Below are 23,082 nucleotides of genomic sequence, written 5' to 3' on the forward strand. Positions count from 1 at the left end.
GAGGGCAAGAACTGTTTTTCAGCTCTGAATATCCACCACTTAGCAACATCTGGTGTATAGTAGATACATACAAATGTCTGAAGCATGAAGGAATTTTATAAATTCTGCTAAAATAATTCTAGAATGTGTTATGAATATATTACATTTATAGTTTAATATTTATATCTCAAATTCACTTTTCAAATTGAACTTGCCTTAAGTCAATCTGCCTTCTCTCTCTCTCTCTCTCTCTCTGTGTGTGTGTGTGTGCGTGTGTGTATATATGTGTCTACATGTAGAAATTCTCTGCACGGGCACATCAGGAAAACATGATGAATTTTATCTGATGCTGTATATGTATATGTATGCACACACACACAATTATACATACACACAGAAAATACACAATAGATACATAATGTTAACTGATCAATATGATATTGGCTTATCCTAGAAACGAAAACAAGTTGAGGCAACCCTCAGACCTTCTCATACATGAAAGTTAAGGTTGTTTTAGCAGCAACATTCATTGGACATCAGTGTAAATGAAAAATAAAAAAAATAGTATTTCCTATTGGTGAGACTTACTGTAGAAATGGCTTAACTTATCACATAATATAAACTGGGAAAATGTCATTGATTTTTAACAAAGAATTATTACCTTTCCCAATGATTTAAAGTATAAATGAACTTAACATTTTAAAGAAACTTTTACATTATACTATGTACCATCAGACAAGATTCTAAAGAAACATTCAGATGAAATTAGAACATCAGCATTCAGGAGCCATATATTTAATGGAATAACTGATAATATTAAAAATAGTAATAAATTTAAATAAAAGTCAGCTGTAAGCTACATGCTTGGAAATATTCTGTGTTTTGTACGTGTATTGAATCATTTCACTCTCAAAACAATCGTGTGAGGCAGGCACTACTCCATTTTACCACTGAGCAACAAAGGTACAGACTGAAGATACAGCTTACCCTAGTCACACAGCTAAAAAGGAGACAAGCTTTGATTCTAAACCAATAGTTTTCTTAAACACCGTGTTCTACCTTTTCCCTAAAAGATATTCATGAACCATACATTTGTGGTTAATCTAGATATTAATCTAAGAATAATTTTAATTTTCTCAAATTGGAAATCAGAAGAAAAGGACAACTGACCAGTTGCTGCCATTTTCTAGTTGTGCAACTAGAATGTCCATTTTTATGCCAGTACCATGCTGTTTTGGTTATAACAGCCTGGCAGTATAATTTGAAGCCAGGTAATGTGATGCCTCCAGTTTTGTGCTTTTTGTTTAGGAGTGCTTTGGGTATTTAGGCTCTTTTTTGGTTCCATATAAATTTTGGGATTTTTTTTTTCCTAGTTCTACGCAAAATGACACACACATACACATACTGATATTTTAATAAGAACTGCACTGAATCTACATATTGCTTTGGGCAGTATGGTCATTTTAACATTATTGACTTTTGCTCTTGCTCAGGCTGGTCTCAAACCCCTAGACTCAAGCAATCTTCTTGCCTCAGCCTCTCAAAGTGCTGGGATTATAGGTGTGAGCCACTGTGTCCAGCCCTTCTTTGTCTTTTTTTACTTTTTATACTGTTCTTGATTTACATCTGTTTTGTCTGATATAAATATAACCACTCCTGCTCTCTTTTGGTTTGCATTAGCATAGAATATTTTTTCCATTTCTTTACCTTGAGTATATAAAAATCTTTATCAGTTAAGTAAGCTTTTTGAAAGAAGCATATATTTGGATTCTGTCATTTTATACATTCTGCCAATCTGTATCTTTTAAGCAGGGCATTTAGTCCATTTCTGTTCCAAGTTAATATAGGAGCGGTACTACTCCTGTCATAATTTTGATTGTTGCCTAGTTGCTTTGTATTCTTAATTGTGTTACTATTTTATAAGCTCTGTGAGTTTTATACCTTCATGTGTTTTTATAATGGTGAGTATCAACCTTTCATTTTGATGTTTAAAACCCCTTTGAGTATTTCTTGGAGGGTCGATTTCCTGGTAACAAATTCCCTTAGTATTTGCTTGTCTGGGAAAGACTTTATTTCTACCTAATTCCTGAAACTTAGTTTAGCAGGATACAAAATTCTTAGCTGACAGATATTTTGTTTAAGAAGGCTAAAAACAGAACCCCAATCTCTTCTGACTTTTAAGGTTTCTGCTGAGAAGTGTGCTGTAAGTCTGATGGGATTTCCTTTTTGGAGATGAGATGCTTCTGTCTTGCTGCTTTTAGTATTCTTTCCTTCACTTTGATTTTAGATAATTTGACTACTATATGCCTCGATAAAGTCCTTCTTATAATGAATCTCCCAGAAGTTCATTGAGCTTCTTATATCTAGATGGCTAAATCTCTAGCAAGACCAGGGAAGTTTTCCTCAGGAATAACTGAGAAAATTGAGGAAAAGTTTGGCTTTCCAAACTTTCTGATTTTTTTTCTTCTTCCTCAGGAATACCTAAGATTCACAGGTTTGGTTGTTTTATATAATCCCATATTTCTCAAAGACTTAGTTCATTTTTTAAAATTCTTTTTTCTTTATTTTTGTCCAATTGCACTAATTTGAAAGACTTTTCTTCAGTCTCTGAAATTCCTTCTTCTGCTTGGTCTAACCTATTGTTAAAAGTTTCCATTATATTTTGTAATTCCCTAGATGAATTTTTTTTTTCAGAAATTCTATAAGTCTCTATTTTTTTCGAAAATTTTTCATTCTTATTCTGAATTGTTTTTCTGATTTCTTTGTGTTGGTTTACAGCTTTCTCTTGTATCTCATTGAGGTCCTTTATAATCAGTATTTTGAATTCTTTATCTAGTATTTCAAAATTTTCATTTTGGTTTGGATCCCATACTGGAGTGTTAGTGTGATACTTTGGGGGTGTTGTAAAGCTCTGTTTTGTATTTTTTTGTTGTTGTTGTTTTTCTTTAATACTACCAGAATTGTTTTTCTGGTTCCTTCTCATCTGGATAGACTAGTTCTCATTATATTTTAATTTATTTTAGATTGTCTGTTTTCTTTTTTTCACCCTTGTGTTGTGATCACCTGATTTCGGTTCTGGGTGCTTTCAGTGGCAAAGACTCTGTGTGAGTTCCTTTGTTATATATATCCTCTGTGTGGTGACTTTTTCTGATGCTGGTTGTAGTCATGATGTACTGGGCATATGAGCAGGTTCACTGCCTCCTGCAGAGTCAGAATGAATGGCAGAGGTCTCCGGAAGCTTATCTCATTACTTTTTTGACTCGGTTGAGCAGTTCAGCCTGCAGCCAGTAGGTGGCACTCATAGGTAAGAACCAGAGTCAACAAAAGCAGATGGGTATAGGCGTCACCCCAATGACAGGCACAAGCCCTAGCCCTCATGAGGTTAGCAGGAGTAGCTCCAGGTGAAATGCACTGAGGTCTCTGCAGGGACCTCAATCTAAAATTCAGAATCTTGTGGGCTAACCAGCTCCAAAATGGCAGATGTGCAATCAGCTCCAGACTCTGGTAGAGGCACCTGAGCTGATGTCACTTATACAACTTCTAGACTAAAGCACTGGACTGAGTCAGGATTTCAATATTCTCAGATGCAGTTGGCTTCAAGAATGTTAACAACACAGGGTTGCCTGAATAAACTCAGACGTCTATTTTATTTTTGTTCTTTGAAAAATTGTTTTTGTTTCCAGATATAAAAGAAATCCTTTTTATAGATTATACTAATTTAATAAATTGTACTTTTTATAAATGAAGGAAAACATTTTAAAGCCCTCATTTACCTTCTAGTTCTCCTTCCCTTATATGGCGACATGGTAATTTTTATAGGTTCATAGACTCCATCTATTCATCAGGATATAAAACAAACTGGTTGTACAACTGATGCCCTGAGACCTTATTGGGATGTCCATATTGGAGAATGATGCTTACTGAGTCAAGTAGGATCAGGTACTTTTAAGGAACTAACACTGACTAAACTTATTGAACCAATGCTTGCAAAGTCAACCCAGGAAACCTGGCCTGATCACTAAGCTAACACAGGACAGCCTCAAACTTGTCAGGGGAAGGGCACTTCCTAGCAGGTTAGGAATGTTAACAAATTTTGGTGACAATGAGAGGTGAGCAATATACCCAAAGGTATAGGTAGTTAGTCCAGCTGAAATCTAGCGTATGCTTTTTTGGGCTTGGCTTCCTAACCTCTAGTTAGCAAACAATAGAGGTTTGTAAAGTCCAATTTGAGATTTCTTATAAAAACTTCCAAATAGAAATGAATTAATCCAAAGTTCTAAGGCTTTTATTGGAGGAAAATAAATCAGCCTCCCGTATGTATTCTAAAGTCTTTCTGTCCCTCTCTAGCCTAAAAGCTGGTAAAATCTCCTAAAACACAAAACTTCAAATGTTCATTGTTCACCAAATGAACAGTTAATTTGTGTATTTTATTATTCAAGAGGCTTCAGACAACAATGACCTTTGAATGTTCATATTTTTCTATTTCCAAAAGTAAATCATTTTTTCCCATCACAATATCCCTGGGCCTAAGTTTTCACATTTATAACAGAGGTATACTGTTATACAATTATCTCAAAGAAGACCAATAATACAAGCTTACTATCTTATGATTTCACAGTTACATCTTATATTTAACGTGCAAATACTACAATAATAAAATAAACTCTGAATGATTAAATTCAGAACAATAATAATTCTGGGTTTTCGAAATAGTTAAGCCCACTTGCTGAGAGCAATAGTCAATAAAATATCAGCTTTTAGACTGTACTTTTATATCATGTATTAGTATAACAATAATCTTACAGTGGTTTAATTTTATTTTTGCAATTTACACATGACAGCATATTAAAGAAATGATGTTGTAATTTTATATTCTAAATCTGAAAGGCAAAATCAAAATATTCTACATGATTTATGTCATACATAAGTTAACATTTTAAACACAGATCGGATATATGTTTAACTCACACTTACCCATGAAATTGAGATAACCTTCTCCCCCGAGCCCATGAGTAATGAGTCGAATCATTTTATGAAGCTGTATTCCACGATCAATAACTGGAGTGAAAGGAGTCAAAACACTCATGTTTGTATACATTTCGGCATCCATCAACCAAAATGCCAGCGACTTATCACCAACCAGCGCCTACAGAAATAAAGGTCACGGAGATAAATGAAAAGTGTAATTACTAAGCAGTTGTGATTTACACTAGAATAACACATGGTTATACAGGATGGGAAATAATGTAGAAGCAGTGTATGGATTAGTATTAACTTCATGTATGTTCCAATTATTACTTTCTGTACTGAAGGTGAGCTAGTAAAACACATTAGAGATCAACGTATTTGTTTTCAGGACTAATTTTTCTTTTTAAAAGAGCTTGGAGAAAAAAAAAACTCATGATTTGATACCTAAATATTTGTTATTCCTGACCTGAGGCTTTAAATATTCTAAAATTTTCTGAAGTGAACGTGTTGAAAATAGTAAATAGATTTTTAAAATAGTTTATATGCCATGATTTCATTTGCTTTCAAAGACTGGAAGAGTGTTTGGAAAATCATTTATATGAGGTATACATATATATGAGATTTATATGTATTTGAATATAATAGTTCCCCCTCACCCTCAGCAGAGAAAATAGATTGAAAACTTTTATTTAAATGTAAAGTTGCTTTGCCATTGTATCTGCCATTTAACCTAAATTTAGTTTGTTTTATCTGAAAAGATAATAATTGATAATTAGGGCAGATAACTCAGAAATGCCCTGGGTAGCAGAAGACAAGCCTCCTAATAATCTGAATTATTCACGGTTAATACCACCTAACTAATGCAAAGTGTTCATCATTGACAAAATAATAACATATAGTGCAATGTACAATAGAACTTAACTTAAAATTTCAGTACCCTATTATGATTATTTTTTTGCTCACAAGCCTATTCTATCTCTAACTCTACTTTAATTAAAATGACTTTTCTTTAAAATAAGGACATCTACAGCACTAATTCTTAAATAATTCATCTTTCCTACTTTGTTGAATTACTTTTTATGCATAACTGCTTATTTCTATGATCTCTGATTCTGTTACAAAATTATTTTGGTAACTTTTGCTTAGGTTCACAAAGTTTATTCTCATATCTAGTTGCCCTCTTAAAAAATTCTGTTGAAATACTGGAAAAATTTAGTTAATTTTACAAATTTAGTTAAGTTTAAGGAGTTATATCTAAAAATTTTAAAATAATATCCACATATTAACTATGATGCATATATTTCTATTATTCATTTTATAAATGTATGTATTTATATGTATTTATATTTTTTATAAGGTTTAAGAATCAAAGAACATTTGCTTTTAGAAAGAACTAGGCAAGTTGCATCATTTCTGCATTCCTGACAATTCCTGACAACACCAGGGAGAATTACCTGAATCTTTAAAGTATGAAATAATTCTTGTAAATCTATGTTTCTGTACAGATTGGGTAGAAAGTTATGAAAAAAAAACTATCAGTTTCATATTTAATTTTTTTTATTCCACTCATTTATTTACTCTTTCACTCATTCATACAAAAGAAACATATGCTGGGAATTAATACTTTGCTACAACTTCTAGGAGTTTGCATAGAGAGAGATAATTTATGCATGTATTTTAATTTTCACATTGTTATATATTTGGTATATAACAATCTCCCAATCCCCATCCTTGACTCTTTAAACTAATATTATTCTTTTCTAGATTGGGTTCTAGTATTTACATGGGTATTTGATCTGCCATATGGTCAAGGATACTATTAATTTAAGTTGATAAGAAAGCACTGCCTCAATTTGGAAGATACAAAATTTAGCATGTGTCTACTTCAGGGTCAGCAAATTTATGTAAAAAGCCAAACAGTAAATATTTTAGGCATTATGGGTCACTTTCTCTGTCTCAATTACTCAAATCTGCCATTAAGGCACAAAAAAACAATACCTAAGTGAATGAGCATGGCTGTGTTCCAACCAAATTTATTTACAAAAATAGGCAGCAGAGAATGAAGCTGGAAACTTTGGCATGGGCCAGGACATGAGTGGACTTAAAATGACAAACTTCCACCATCAGATCTGGGTTGACAAGATGAGCTTTGATTTGTGGAAAATACCTCAGACTGTATTAAAGAAGATGGACTGAAGGGGGAGGAACAGGGGTCAGAGATCAATTAGCAGGAGATTTCAGTGATTCAGTGGAAAAAATGACGAAAGGTTGCCAAAGGCATAAAAGAAAACCTCTAGAAGGGAGCCTCAAGTGAAAACTAAAATAACTCTGGATCAGCACCAATATTCTTCATTATGACAAAGGAAAATGTATGAGAGAACACTCACAACTGCAATGTCCGATCTATTAATTACAGTTTGGCAGGGTAAACATAATACTGCATTTGAAGCTGAGATTTCTAGATCTACAAAATAATTTCAAAGTGTTTTTCAAGTATGAGTAGTTTTTACATAAAGAATATATACACATATATGTTATATTACCTATATTAAAAAATAAAAGTTTATATTTAGATATGTAAGTACTAAGCAGTTGTGATTTACACTAGAATAACACATGGTTATACAAGATGGGAAATAATGTGGAAGCAGTGTATGGATTAGTTTAAATATTTTATTAAATACAGAGAGAGGGGAAAATGAATTTATACACACAACCATTTACCTGATCATGGCTTTCTGCATAAGCAATGCACTTTTCAAGGTGGCGTCTGTTTGTGAGGGTGAATACTATATTGCCCATATTCCAATCTTCATCTTTAAATTCTTTCAGTAGCTAGATACAAGAAAGAAAAATAAGCTTGAGTAAACCATTATTTTTCTTACTTCAAATCTCAATCTGAAGGTAGACCTCATATCAGTCCAAATTATTTGGCATGTGGATACAAGCCCATCCATAGAGCAAAGGTATCATTGTTTAAACTTTTACTGAAGTACCAACTTTTATACAGAATATCCAAATGACAGTGGGGTGTGTGTGTGTGCACCCGTGAACGTGTGCATTTGCTTTTGTGCAGACAGCTTACAGTTTAGGATCTTTGCAACCTTTTGTTTTCTGTCACAACTGCTACCTCTTGATTAATGCCTACAGTAAAGTATTGTTGTGCAATATGTCTTTCTATAACTTGCATAAAGTAGAGATAAACTTGCTACACTTTTTAGGTTTAAATGAAAAAAATTTAGTACGAAGAGTGTTTTGTCTCATTCTTTAAAAAGAATGCTAATTAAAAGAACAATTATTTTAAAGTGTAAGAGTTAATTATCATAAAATAATTATCATCTTAACAGACCACACTTTTTGTATCTCCATTTCATTTTCTTTCTTTTTTTTTTTTTTTTAATTTCAGCTCATTATGGGGGTACAAAAGTTCAGGTTATATATATTGCCCATGCTCCCCCATCCCCCCGAGTCTGAGCTTCAAGCCTGTCCATTCCCTAGACAGTGCACATCGCACTCATCATGTAGGTATACACCCATCCCCTGCCCCCAGCCCCATCCCGCCCAGTCAGAACTTCAAGCATGACCATTCCCCAGGCAGTGCGCTTCGCACTCATCAAGTAGATATACACCCATTCCTTCCATCCAGCCCCCACCTCTGTCCGATACCCAATGGGTGTTATTCCCAAATGTGCACTCAGGGAAACCAGTTTGCTGGTGAGTACATGTGGTGCTTATTTTTCCATTCTTGGGATACTTCACTTTCCATTTCATTTTCTATTCAGTCTTTAATCTGGTTCTGTCCCTCTAATACCTCTTTTATACAACTGATCTTGCCGAGATTTCAGATGGTCCTCTCTTAGGTCAGTAATTGCTTTCTTAGGTAAATACTTGCTGTCCATGTTGACACCACTGACCCTAGCTTCTTCCCATGAATTTATTCCTTTCTTAGTCTACCACTGTAAAACTCTTATTTTGTTTTGTTTTTTTTTTTTACCACCACTCTGGACATACTGTAAATTATCTTCCTCTTTCTAGCCTATAAAAGCTGATGTCCCTCAGGATTATGTCCTAAATATAGGCTCAATCTTTTATTCAGCACACTCTTTCTGAAGGGATTCATTTCTCTGTCCAAAGGGTCCACTGTACTTTGTGATAGGCACAATTCTAAGGTGGCTCCTGTGATTCCTGCTTTCTTGTGCTCACATCTTTGTGTAAGTCCCTCGAGTGTGGGCAGGATCTTTGAACATGATGAATGTCCTCTATAAAGGAAATGTAAGATAATAACTGGGTAATGTTTTAAGATGCTAAATTTGTGCTAATTTGTTATACAGCAATGAAAAAAAAAAAAAAAAAAACACAAAAAAAACTAATCACGATTTCAGAAATAGGGTTCCAGACTGCTTATATCTGCCTTGCTGACTGCTCTATGGATACATACTTAACCAGTCCTTATAAGAGTCATGTGAATCACTGGGCACTACAGAGCATAATGTAGCAGGCAGAATAACTACACTCATAGATGTTCACACTCTAATCCCTAGAATCTCTGAATATGTTATTTTTATGGCAAAAAGGACTTCAGAAATGTGACAAAATTATAAACATTGAGATGGGAAGATTATCCCGGGTTATGTGGACGGGCCCTATGTAATTAGAAGAATCTTCTAAAAATGAGACGTAAGTGTCAGAGTAAGAGATGTGAAGATGCTGGCCGGGCGCGGTGGCTCACGCCTGTAATCCTAGCACTCTGGGAGGCCGAGGCCGGTGGATCGCTCAAGGTCAGGAGTTTGAGACCAGCCTGAGCGAGACCCCGTCTCTACTAAAAAATAGAAAGACATTATATGGACAACTAAAAATCTATATAGAAAAAATTAGCCGGGCATGGTGGCACATGCCTGTAGTCCCAGCTACTCGGGAGGCTGAGGCAGTAGGATCGCTTAAGCCGAGGAGTCTGAGGTTGCTGTGAGCTAAGCTGACGCCACGGCACTCACTCTAGCCTGGGCAACAAAGTGAGACTCTGTCTCAACAAAAAAAAAAAAAAAAAAAAAAAAAAAAAAAAAAAAGAGATGTGAAGATGCTATCCTGCTGGCTTTGAAGATAAAGTAGTCATGAACCAAGGAACATGGGCTGCTTTTAGAAGACAGAAAAAACAAGGAGGTGACTTCAGCTTCTCCCCTAGAGCCTCCAGAAGGAATGTAGCCCTGCCAACACCTTGATGTTAGCCTAGTAAGACCCATTTTAGATTTGTGACCTACAGAACTGTAACATAGTAATAGTAAATTTGTGTTGTTTTAAGCCACCGAACTTGCGGTAATTATATAAGACGACAACAGGGAACTAATATGTTGACCTATGCAAATAGGCCTGAATAATTCTTGACAAACGTACAAAAGCAATTCAATGGAAGGAGAACAGACTTCCCAACAAATTATGCTAGAAGATTTGCACATTCATATGCAAAACAAAAAAGATAAAGAACCTCAAACTAAGTCTTACTTCTTGCACAAAAATTCACTCAAAGTGGATCATGAACTTAAACATAAAAAGTAATACTATAAAACATTTAGTATAAAATAGGAGAGTCAAAAAGTTCTTAAACTTGATACCAAAAGAGTGATCTATACAAAGAAAAATTATAAATCCACTTTCATCAAAATTCAAAAAAAGAAAACACAACTTTTGATCTGTGAAACCAATGTGAAGAGGATGCAAGGACAAGCTTCAGACTGGGAGAAAATATTTGTCAATTACATATCCAACAAAGGAGTTGAATATAAAATATATTAAGAACTTTCAACTGGGTATGGTGGTTCAGGCTTGTAATCCTAGCACTTTGAGAGGCTAAGGTGAGCAGAGCACTTGAGGCCAGGAGTTTGAGACCACCCTGGGTAACATACCAAGACCCCATCTCTACAAAAAAAAAAAAAACACAAAACATTAGCTGGGTATTATAGCATGCGACTGTAGTCCCAGCTACTCAGGAGGCTAAAGCAGGAGGATTTCTTGAGATCAGGAATTTGAGGTTTAGGAGAGCTATGATGACGACACTGCACTATAGCCTGGGTGACCCAGTAAGACCCTGTCTCAAAACGAAATAAAACAAACAAAGAAAAAAACACAACTCCACAGCAAATAAATAATGTAATCAGAAAATAGTCAAAAGACATGAACTAAGACACCTTACCAAAGGAGATACAGAAGGCAAATAAGCACATGAAAAGATGCTGAACAGCATAAGACATTAAGGGAATAACAAATTAAAACCACAATGAGATTAAAGATTTAAATCTAAGATCTGAAACTATGAAACTACTAAAAGAAAACATTGGGGAAATGATTTACCCAGAAAAGTCTCTGGGCAAGGACTTATTGAGGGATATCCCCAAAGCACAAGCAACCAAAGCAAAATTGGGCAAATAGGATCATGTCAAGCTAACAAGCTTCTGAACAGCAAAGGAAACAATCAACAAAAGGAAGAGGCAACCCACAGAATGGGAGAAAATATTTCCAAACTACCCGTCTGACAAAGAATTAATAATAACTATAATATATAAGAAGCTCCAGCAACTCATTAGGAAAATATCTGATTAAAAAATGGGCAAATAATGTGAATAGACATTTCTCAAAGACATACAAATGGCCAAAAGCTATATAAAAAAAAACAGTCAACATCATTAGTTATCAGAGAAATACAAATCAAAACTACAATGGGATAACATCTCACCCCAGTTAAAATGGCTTTTGTGCAAAAGACAGATAATAATTAATGGGGAGGTGTGGAGAAAGGGGAACCCTTCTATGCTGTTGATGGGAATGTAAATTAGTCCAGCCACTATGAAGAACAGTATAGACATTCCTCAAAAAACTAAAAATAGCCAGGCGCGGTGGCTCACGCCTGTAATCCTAGCACTCTGGGAGGCCGAGGCGGGTGGATCGCTCAAGGTCAGGAGTTCGAGACCAGCCTGAGCAAGAGCGAGACCCCGTCTCTACTAAAAATAGAAAGAAATTATATGGACAACTAAAAAAAAAAATATATATATATATATATATATAAAAAAATTAGCCGGGCATGGTGGCGCATGCCTGTAGTCCCAGCTACTCGGGAGGCTGAGGCAGGAGGATCGCTTGAGCCCAGGAGTTTGAGGTTGCTGTGAGCTAGGCTGACGCCACGGCACTCACCCTAGCCTGGGCAACAAAGTGAGACTCTGTCTCAAAAAAAAAAAAAAAAAAAAAAAAAACTAAAAATAGAGCTACAATATGACCCACCAATGCCACTTGTGAATACATATCCAAAGGAGTGGAATTCAGTGTATCAAAAAGATATCTGCACTCCCATGTTTATTGCAGCACTACTCACAATAGCCAAGATTTGGAATCAAACTAAGTGTCCACCAACAAATGAATGGATAAAGAAATTGTGGTATGTATACACAATGGAATATTACCTAGCCACAAAAAAGAATGAAATCCTGCCATTTGTAACAACATGGATGGAATTGGAGAACATTACATTAAGTGAAACAAGCCCAGGCCAGAAAGACAAATCTTGCATGTTCTCACTCACATGTGGGAGCAAAACATTAAAACAATTGAGCCCATGGAGACAAAGAGCAGAATGTTTGTTACCAGAGGCCGGGATGGGTAGCAGGGAGTGGGTAATAAAGTAGGTATGGTTAATGGGTACAAAAATATAGTTAGAGAGATAGAACAATATTTGATAGCACAGCAAAATGACTGTCATAAACAAGTTAGGATATACTTTCAAATAACTAAAATAATGAAATGGGAATGTTCCTAACACAAAGAAATGTTAAAGGCCTGAGGTTATAGAACTCCAATTACCCTGATTTGATTAATTCACATTGTATGCCTATATCAAAACATCACACTTACCCTATAACAATATAAAAGTATTATGCACCTAAAATAATCTATAAAATTAAAACCACAAGGAGATATCAGTATATACCTATGAGAATGGCTAAAATTAAAAATAGTAACACCACCAAATGCTGGTGTGGTGTACAGACACAAGTTCTCTCAAACATTGCTGGTAGAAATGGAAAATGGTACAGCTACTCTGGAAAACAGTTTAGCAGTTTCTTAAAAAAATTAAACATGCAACTATTATATGGCCCAGTAAGTGCATTGCTGGGCATTTACCCATAGCAATAAAAACTTATGTTCATATAAAAACCTGTACACAAATGTTTCTAGCAGCTTTAGACATAATAGTCACAACCTGAAAAAAACCCACATGTTTTTCAGTGGGTGAACGGTTAAACAAATGGTAATATACCTCTACCATGGAAGATTATACAGTAATTAAAAGGAATGCACTACCGACACAGGCAACAACATTCTCTGGATCTCCAGAGAATTTTGCTAAGTGAAAATGACAATCTAGAGAGCTCAGATACTACATGACTCCATTTATACAATATTTTTGAAATGACAAAATTGTAAGAAAGGTGATCACATTATTGGTTGACAGTAGTTAAGGCATGGTTAGGGGCAAGAAGGAAATAAACAGGTATGACTATAAAGGCAACATGAGGGAATCTCGTGGTGATGGATGTATTCTGTACCTTGAACATGTCAATATCAATATCAGTGTCCTCATTGCAATATTGTACTATAGCTTTAAAAGATGTTATCATTGAGGAAAACTGATTAAAGAGTATACACTAAATCTCACTGTTTTATTTCTTACACCTACATGTAAATCCATAATTATGTCAATACAAAAAGCTCAATTAAAAAACTATTTATATATATAATAAAAAATAGTAGGTACTCCATAAATATTAGTTGGAATTAACAGATAAATGAATGAGTGTTTTAAATTCTTATATCACCTTTACATGAACACTTCAGTTATTCAAAAATGATAATGTAAAAGAAGAGACAGTATTTTGGCATATTTTATTTATTTATTTATTTTTTTTGAGACAGAGTCTCACTCTGTTGCCCAGGCTAGAGTGAGTGCCCTGGCGTCAGCCTAGCTCACAGCAACCTCAAACTCCTGGGCTCAAGCGATCCTCCTGTCTCAGCCTCCCGAGTAGCTGGTACTACAGGCATGCACCACCATGCCCGGCTAATTTTTTCTATATATATTTTTAGGTGTCCATATAATTTCTTTCTATTTTTAGTAGAGATGGGGTCTCGCTCTTGCTCAGGCTGGTCTCGAACTCCTGAGCTCAAACGATCCGCCCACCTCGGCCTCCCAGAGTGCTAGGATTACAGGCGTGAGCCACCGCGCCCGGCCTTGGCATATTTTAGACAATCAAATATATGTTGAGTAAATGATTAAACTACTATGACATTCCAAATTACCAATTTTGAAATAATACAAGTAGAAAATGGCATATAATTTGCTTTTGAACAACAAAAACATGAATGAAATCTCATACCCTATGGGTAGACAATAGTGTATGCCACATAGACATTCTGAGTAAAGTTGTCATTTGATTTGATACTCTTGTGTGTTTTATTGACCTTAGGGGGGAATTAGAGTTATTTATTGAATTATTTTTTAAAATGCACAACTTAAAAAAGTAGAGGAAAATCACTGCGTCTGAGGGTTTTTTTGTAATATTATTTTAATCTTCTTTAGTCTTATTAACTAAGAGTCCCATTTGAATGGTGTAAAAGATTTTTAAATAATTACATAAAATTGAAGATGATATCTGCCTCCAGAGAATTTACAACCTAAGACAGAACAGTCATATCCTAAACTTAGGATAATACATTTTTTTCCATTTGTATGACAGACTTAGTACCTTAAGCATACAAGGTACTAAAATGTTTATTAGGTTAAAGAATTTTTTTAAAAAAAATCTATGAATATTCAGAGAAGGAAATATCCTTCTGTGAGCTCTGACTGACTAGGAAATAACTCTAGATTTGACATATGCCTTAAAATATTCTTGAATCAGTACAAAGAATGGTCTAGGCTTTCCAGCAGGAGGTTAAAAAGTAAGATTTGGCACTTTTGAAGGAAAAATATCTTCCTGAAAAATTTGAAATAGTAGGAGATGGGGGCTGATAAAGAACCTTCTACCAAGGTTAGCATTTTGCATAAAATAACAAATATTAATATAAGGCTACATTTCCACATATGAAAGCTAGAAAACTCATTTGCTTATTTGTTTGATTTCTAATTTTAACAGTCTTTGTTAAGTTATTTACTTTTGGACCTCATAATCTTTAAGGAGTAATTATAGAGAAGCAGAAGTCATGTTGGTAGAGGTTTAATGTCACAGGGGTGCACTATGCAACTTGTGTGTGGGGTACAGGAAAGAGTTAGATGATTAAAATAACCACTTTCTTCAGAGTAGGGTCTATGGTTTTTCTACACAAAATTAAGCACTTCTGCCACTGTGATCCCTGGGGACCAGTTCATGTCTGTACTAAAGGGCTCATCTGAAAGCTATGATTATTTGTATATATATCAGACTCATTATGCATATTCAGGCCATAATTATAAATGTGGCCATTCAAAAATGTTCTATATCAAATCTAAGTCTATATAATGACTTTAGTCCTTTAGGCAAACATTAAATAAAAAAAAAAAATCCAAACTACTTGAACTGCCATTAAATTTAATAAAATTGAATTGAGAAATGATGTGCAAAGTGCCATGTATAATTATTCACTCCTAGTGTCTGACACATGGTAAGGACTTCTAAATGCTAAATAAAGGAATGGATGAATCCAAATTTGTTGAGGAAAGATCATACGATTAAGCGAGTACTGGGAATTAAGGAGCAACTTCTACGTTAATGCATGATTTGTAGGCAGAAATGAATGCTTTGATAAAGTTTAATGCATATTAAATATAGAGCACTGAAGTTTCATATAATTGCACTGATGATGCAAAATCCCATTTATACAGCTAACATTATATTAATCATTTTCCCCTTGCCAGAATAATAGAAATGTGTGTAATTTAAATTAGAACTTTTAAAATTTTGAGAAGCACTTTATTAAAAAGCACAAGAATCGACACACTAATGGAAGAATTTAATACTTCGATTATAATCTGTAATTAACGATCCCAACAAAGAAATAAATTGAAGATAAATGAAACAATATAATATCTACAGAAACAAAAATATATTTACATAAAATCGTACCTGGATCCATTTATCTGGAATTGCCATGGCTAATCGATAGTCAAAACCAACCCCTCCCTGGGAAATTGGAGAACACAGAGCTGGCATTCCTGATACATCCTAAAACAAAGTACATCAGCACTATCAGTTCATACTGATCAAACTTTTAGTAAATATTCTGATATTAAAGTCCAGGCCAAAAAATGAAAACAACAATAGGGGCATATATTTTGAGAGAATTTCATTAATGTAATTATAAAATTGGATAAAATTGTAATAACATATCACATTTCCCAATAAGAATTTTGTTTAATGTTTTCACTCCAGACCAACTCCAATCTCATGAGGCTACTTTTTTGTTTTCCTTAGAATCAGCTAAAGCAGGGAGTCCTCAACCTATGGTGAGTTGTATAATTATTTCATTATATATTACAATGTAATAATAATATAAATAAAGTGTATAATAAATGTAATACACTTGAATCATCCTGAAACCATCCTCCCCTCATAGTCCATGGAAAAATTGACTTTCATGAAAATGGTCCCTGGTACCAAAAAGGTTGGGGACTGCTGACCTAGAGAACTCAAAATAGTAAAACTGTTATTGTTAAAACATAGTTTCTTAGACTTATTTTTGAACTACTGTAAAACATTTTTACTACTTATTGCTTTCACCAAACACAAAAATACATGTGGCATATATGTGGTATATTTGTTCTGTCCATATACAGCACTGACATGAAGTATACTTTTGTGAGTACTAGCTTCTGATGAGATGGAAAGCAGAGCTAGTACATTAAAAGTGAAGCAATGAGATGCCTTTCATTATTGTAGGTTACACTTGGAAGAGGTCTTTGAGTTTACCTAGTGGGTCCTCTTCATTTAGCAGATATAGAAACAGAGTCTTTTTGAGGTGAAGAGATCCCTAAAGATAAGTTTTTTACTGGTAGAGCTCGGACTCAGATATCAAGCCTTTTAACAGAGTGTCTTTCTACTTTGTCATGTTACCATTAGAATATTCATAATCAAATAAATAAAATTAACCAGACAGATAAATGGGTTTTAAAAATTGGTGTTAGGACCCAGATGCAACAAAAGATATTATTAAAACAACTTATAGCAAAATATGAACTCAATAATTCTAACCCTACAATATCTTTCAAATAAATCCTTTTCCTTTGCTCTATTTCCATAGCCACAATCTTATTTAATCTTCATTATTGCTTGTTTATACTGTATGTTTCTCAACAGAATTCTCTATCTTGAGTATCTATTCATGCTAACTGCTGTCAAATTAATGTCTTGTGAGACAATCTGCTCCTATCACTGCCCTTCAAAATAATTTATTATTTTCTTATGGAAGAAAGGTATAAGTAAATACAGTATATGGTAGAATATATTCATAAGAAAATAAAATATTTATCAATAATATGTTATTTCTGCATAGTTCTCTATAGTTTTATAAAGTAGAAAAAAAGATGGTCCACATAAAAGAACCTATTTTAAAAAGTTATATTTATCAAAATATTAACATAAGTTGCATTTCCACAAATATAATATGTATTCAGTTCATTCATTATAAGCATTGGCTGAGTATGTGTAAAACAACAAGCACTGTATTAGGCACTAGAAATAGAGATACAATGCTTTCTTAAAAGAGTGCCATAAGCTCAAACAGTTGAGAATGGTGATAGTCTGGTATTAAATATCAAGGTAAGTTTTCTCAAGAACACATTGAAGTATGTTCTATATTCAGTCTAAATGTTGTTTTAGGAAATAGAATCTGCTAAGAACAATATATGTACATCAATTGGTATTGACTCCTAAATCTGAATCCTAGAAAGCTGCCCCATTAATGCAAATGAGTTATTTGCAGACCTTTTTTGAAAGTGGAGAGTTAGTAACTGTCCTTTTAAATTTAAGGGGAAAAAAAGGTAAATATAGTAAGTATATCCAGCTGTCCCACTACCAGGTATCTACGCAAAGGAAAAGGAGTCATTTTATCAAAAATACATCTACACTCAAATTTTTATTGCAGCACGATTCACAATTGCTAATTGATGAGTGGGTAAAAAAAAGGTATACACACACACAGACACACGTATACACACACTCCCCGCCCCCCATGGAATGCTGCTCAGCCATAGAAAAGAATGAAATGAATAATGTCATTTAAGAAACCTGGATGGAACTGGAGATTATTATCCTAAGTGAAGTATGTTAGGAACAGAAAAACAAATACCATATGTTCTCACTAATATGTGGGAGCTAAACAACGGGTCTGCATGGTCATAAAGTGGTGAGGACATTGGAAACTAAGAAGGCGGGAGGGTATGAGGGGAGTGTATAGAGTGTGAAGGGCACAAAAAAAGCCCTGATTTCAGTATTACTAATTCATCCAAGTAACAAAAACACCTGTACCCCCTTAATATTTTTAAATAAAAATTATAAAAAAGGTAAACATAAAGGTCACCAAAATAAAGATACTCCAAATATAAAATAGTTGATACCTACTGAAAATAATTATACGTATTTTGGATGAAATTAAAATATTTCTAATTTTTTAATATCTAAAGGGCAATTATAATGATTCCAGAGGGAGAACACCTCAATCAAAAATATTTTTAATTTATATAGCAAATCTAATCATATAGAAAGGTGAATATATTCTAGCAAAAAAAGGTTTCAATTTTTATAATTGTCATTATAAATAAATTCATATTTCTACTATAGGAATTTATTTAAAATTACATTACTTATTCATTACACTACATTCCTTTTCTTAAAAAAAAGTTCATGAGGATCAATTCCACATTTTGAAGAGACTCCCACTAGACAGAAAAATGATGCATTGAAATTGAAGTAGTTTTCAATTTAAGTAGAATAAATTGAAGACACATCTTGTTTTAAAAAAAATCTAAAACCAAGTAATATAAAGTAGGTTAAAGTCTCAAAGTTTCATTGGTAGAAACACGGATAATCAGACAAGAGTTCCCTAGATGATGAAACTATTGAAATGAACGGAAAGATCAATGTAACAATTTTAAGTTTCACGTATTAAATAATTGCTTCTTTTTCTTCAATACCCACTTTTGATATGTGCTATCACTAATTGTTTGTAGTAATTTGTCATATATAATATCTCTGCTTTGGATTGTCACGAATACAATTGACAAAATAATTAATTTTTTGATGTTTGTCAGATAAAATTTAAATATATAAAAGCCAAAATAAAAGTTTAAAATACATTCTGATTGATGTTAAAAGACATTCAGCACATAAAGTATTAGCAGAAGTATTAGTAAGGCTTATGTGTCTGATCAAATATAGGTAGGTAGAGAGTGTGAAATAGTACTGGTTGTCTAAATTGTATGACAGTTTTTTGTTTGATTGCTATTTATTTCAGAAATTTAGGGCCACTGCTCTATTCCCAGAAGTTATTTAGAAGGCAAAAGGCTTGAAGGGAGTAAAACTGTTCTCCTCTATCCAGAGACAAAGAAATCATACCACTTAGTTGGAGTTTTAAGAAATGATGGATAGAAAATAAGGCTAAACGAATAATAAATACTACAGGAAGGAGACTCACTACTGCATTTCTTTTCAATGAACTAAACACCAACAATGTGAAAATATATCTTATTCATAACTCTTTTAAAGAATAGTCTTACTATTTTTATATACCTAACACTATATTTTGTACAGAATAGTTTTAACATGTTAAATTCAATTTTAATAATAATTTCTAGTCAGAGGACTCAGAAAACCAGGGGGATTTTAGAACTAAATCGAAATTAGCATAAGCATTTAACAAACTTCTTAATTTATCACATTTATCATCAAGAGGGGAATTGTCAATTATGCATATACTGAATCATATCATTACAGTGCAGCTTTGGGACAGTTAATCATGAGCCTTCAGTAATCATGAATAACTAGTGAACATTTGGCAATCCAAGAGCAACAACATAAACAAGAAAGGTAATCGCATCAGAACAAGGGCTTCAGAGAAGCTCACAGGCAGCAATCCATACCATCTTTAATGATTAAACCAGAAAAGAAAAAAAATAATAAATAAATGGACAGACACACATTAATATTCAATTCTTTTCTCTGCTGAAGGTCTCATGGCAGAAGGACCTGTCCACTGATTAGGATATTTTACTTTCTAACCACTGGCATTTTCTTTTTAACAATGGAATCATGACAAGCAATTAGTAGTGTACATTATCTCCTAATAGGAAAACAGTGAATTCTAAATAATGTGCCACCCATACAAGATAGCTGCACTATAGTTAGGGTACAATTTCATTTATGCAATTATTGACAACATGAGATTAATTATTCAAATACTGCATGCTAACAAAATGTTCTATATTAAAGGGGGTCAGAGAGTAAGACATCATTATGGCTTTACCTCAGCTATTGTTATGGAATCTGGATACAGCGTGTGAACCAAATGATTTGCCAACATGAGATAAATCAAAGCATCTTCATCTACTTGTAGTCCAAAATATTCATTGTAATCACCTGAAAAACCTTGACCTAAAGAACAGAAAATCATACGGATATATTATGTTAACATGCAAGACTTAACTCTATATAAATGTACCCACAAATTTGTTTATTGATATACATTTTGTTACTGCAGCAAAGTGTAACAACGATGATGTTACCATCAGCAACTATACTATCTAATTTAGAAAAGTATTCCATGTCAACATTCAGAGTGCAGACAACCCTATACATCAATTTTTGTTTGGCCAAAAAAGAACACTTTAAAGATTTAATTTAAATTTAATTAAATTTTACAGCCAAAAAATAAAGTGAAATGATACTAAAGGGAGTTCTAAATTTCAAATTGAGTCATAATGTTTATATTATTTTAAATGTATGCTACAATTTATGCAATATGAAGTTCCTATGACAAAGAAATTATAATATCCTCAAATTTCTTCCTGCCTTCTTTTTTCCCACCTCCAAATTTCAGTTTTTTATAGTATAACACTTATTGGGTTTATACCATTTACTTTCTAGTCTTTCAGTAATTTATTTTTATTTTTGTAATTAAATCAAATTAGTGCTCAACATCAGCCTTTTTCCCCATTTCCCTATGTGTAAGTTCTTTTATTTTTATTCTTTTTTTTTTTTTCAGTTTGCTAGATTTAATCACTGAGGGATATTTTCAAGTATAATTATGAAAGTTTTATTCCTCAATTTTTTTCATGTTCATACATCAATGGCAATTCAACTACCAAGTTTCTTTCATTTTTTTGATATTATCATTCCTTTTAAAATTGTAAAATATTTAATTGACAAAAATTGTATATACTCAGGGAGTACAAGGTGATTTGATATAGGTATATACTGTGTACTGATTACTACACTAAATTAATACATTCATCACCACCCATAGTTACCATTTGTGTGTGTAGGGTGGTGAGGACACTTAAAATCTGCTCTCATTAAATTATAAGTAAAAAATATAGTATTTACTACAGTCAACATGCTGAACATTAGATACCCAGAGTTTATTCCTCTTATAACTGAAAGTTTATATCCTTTGACCAACATCTCCCTTTTCCTCTACCCCTTAGCCCCTAGCGACTACCATTCTTTTTTTTTTATGTCAGGATATTATGAGGGTACAAACATTTTGGTTACATTTTTATGTCATTGCCTCACCCAAGCGAGGGTTAGAGGCATGCCCTTCCCCTCTGCAATGCTCACCAAGTCCATTAGTTGTGAGTTTGCCCCCCAAACCCCCTAATCCCTGGAGAATATTACTATTATGTGAGCACCATAGTATTAATCAGTCAGTGCCAATTTGATGGCGAGTACATGTGGAGCCTATTCTGATCTTGCGATACTTCACTTTGGATAATGGGCTCAAACTCTATCCAGAAAAATATAAGAGGTGCTAGATCATTGTTGTTTCTTATTATTGAGTAGTATTCCATTGTATACATATACCAAATTTTAATAATCCACTAATGAATTGACAGGCACTTGGGTTGTTTCCACATCCTTGCAATAGTGAATTGTGCTGCCATAAACATTAGGATGCAGATGTCTTTATTAGAGAATGTCTTTTGCTCTTTTGGGTAGATGCCCAATAGTGCTATTGCTGGATCAAGTGGTATTTCTATTTTTAGCTCTTTGAGTTATCTCCAAATTCTTTTCCACAAACAGGTTGCACTAAATTGCAGTCCCATTAGCAGTGTAAGAATTTTCCTGTCTCTCCACATCCTCGCCAGCATTTGTTGTTTTGGGACTTTCTGATACAGGCCAATCTCACTGGGGTTAGGTGATATCTCATTGTGGTTTTGGATTGCATTTCTCTAATGATTAGAGATGTTGAGAATTTTTTATATGTTTGCTGGCCATTATTCTGTCTTCTTTTGAAAAGTTTCTGTTCATTTCCTTTGCCCATTTATTGATGGGGTTGTTTGATTTGTTCTTGTTGATTTTCTTAAGTTCTAGATAGATCTTTGTTATCAGCCCTTTATCGGATCTGTAGAGAGCAAATATTTTCTCCCATTCTGTAGGCTGTCTATTCTCTCTAATGATAGTTTCCTTGGCTGTACAACTAGCATATTCTTGAGTTACACTTTGTTTCCGTAAGAATTTTGTAGACATTGCTTCTGACAGTAGAATAGCATGAGTCCAGTCATTTTTTTCACACATGTAGGTAAATTCCTTTTTTTTCCTAGATATCATGTGATGAATTACTCTTTATTACTGAATTTATAAATTAAACACTGTGTCTTGATGTCAATCATTTTATGTCAATTTTTCTGGTATATGATGTACTCTTTTGCTGTAAAGTTTCAGGGTTTTTTTTTTTTTCCTTTTTTTTTTTTTCTGATTCCAAGGCAGAAAAACATGTTAGTAACTCAGAATTTTCTTCTTTACCATTTATTGGACTCTCTACTCACAAAAAGCATTTCCCATATTTATAAACTTCAGTTCATTATCCCAACACCACAGATTTTCTGGAATATACTTCACCCTTAATGAG

The 23,082-nt window shown here is 33.7% G+C and overlaps 1 protein-coding gene across 1 annotated transcript in view; it reads right to left on the reverse strand.

Annotated features, from left to right (window-relative positions):
• The window catches only part of GBE1 (1,4-alpha-glucan branching enzyme 1), a 264,715-nt gene that overhangs the window by 70,122 nt on the left and 171,511 nt on the right, over positions 1-23,082 (reverse strand). The window contains exons 9-12 of the mRNA XM_069475045.1: positions 20,479-20,606; positions 16,086-16,184; positions 7,672-7,782; positions 4,954-5,125 (exon numbers count right to left, since the gene is read on the reverse strand). Of these exons, the coding sequence (XP_069331146.1) occupies positions 4,954-5,125; positions 7,672-7,782; positions 16,086-16,184; positions 20,479-20,606 (510 nt within the window). The remainder of the gene's footprint in view (positions 1-4,953; positions 5,126-7,671; positions 7,783-16,085; positions 16,185-20,478; positions 20,607-23,082) is intronic.

This window comes from Eulemur rufifrons, chromosome 7 (genome assembly GCF_041146395.1).
Source record: "Eulemur rufifrons isolate Redbay chromosome 7, OSU_ERuf_1, whole genome shotgun sequence".
Taxonomy (NCBI): domain Eukaryota; kingdom Metazoa; phylum Chordata; class Mammalia; order Primates; family Lemuridae; genus Eulemur; species Eulemur rufifrons.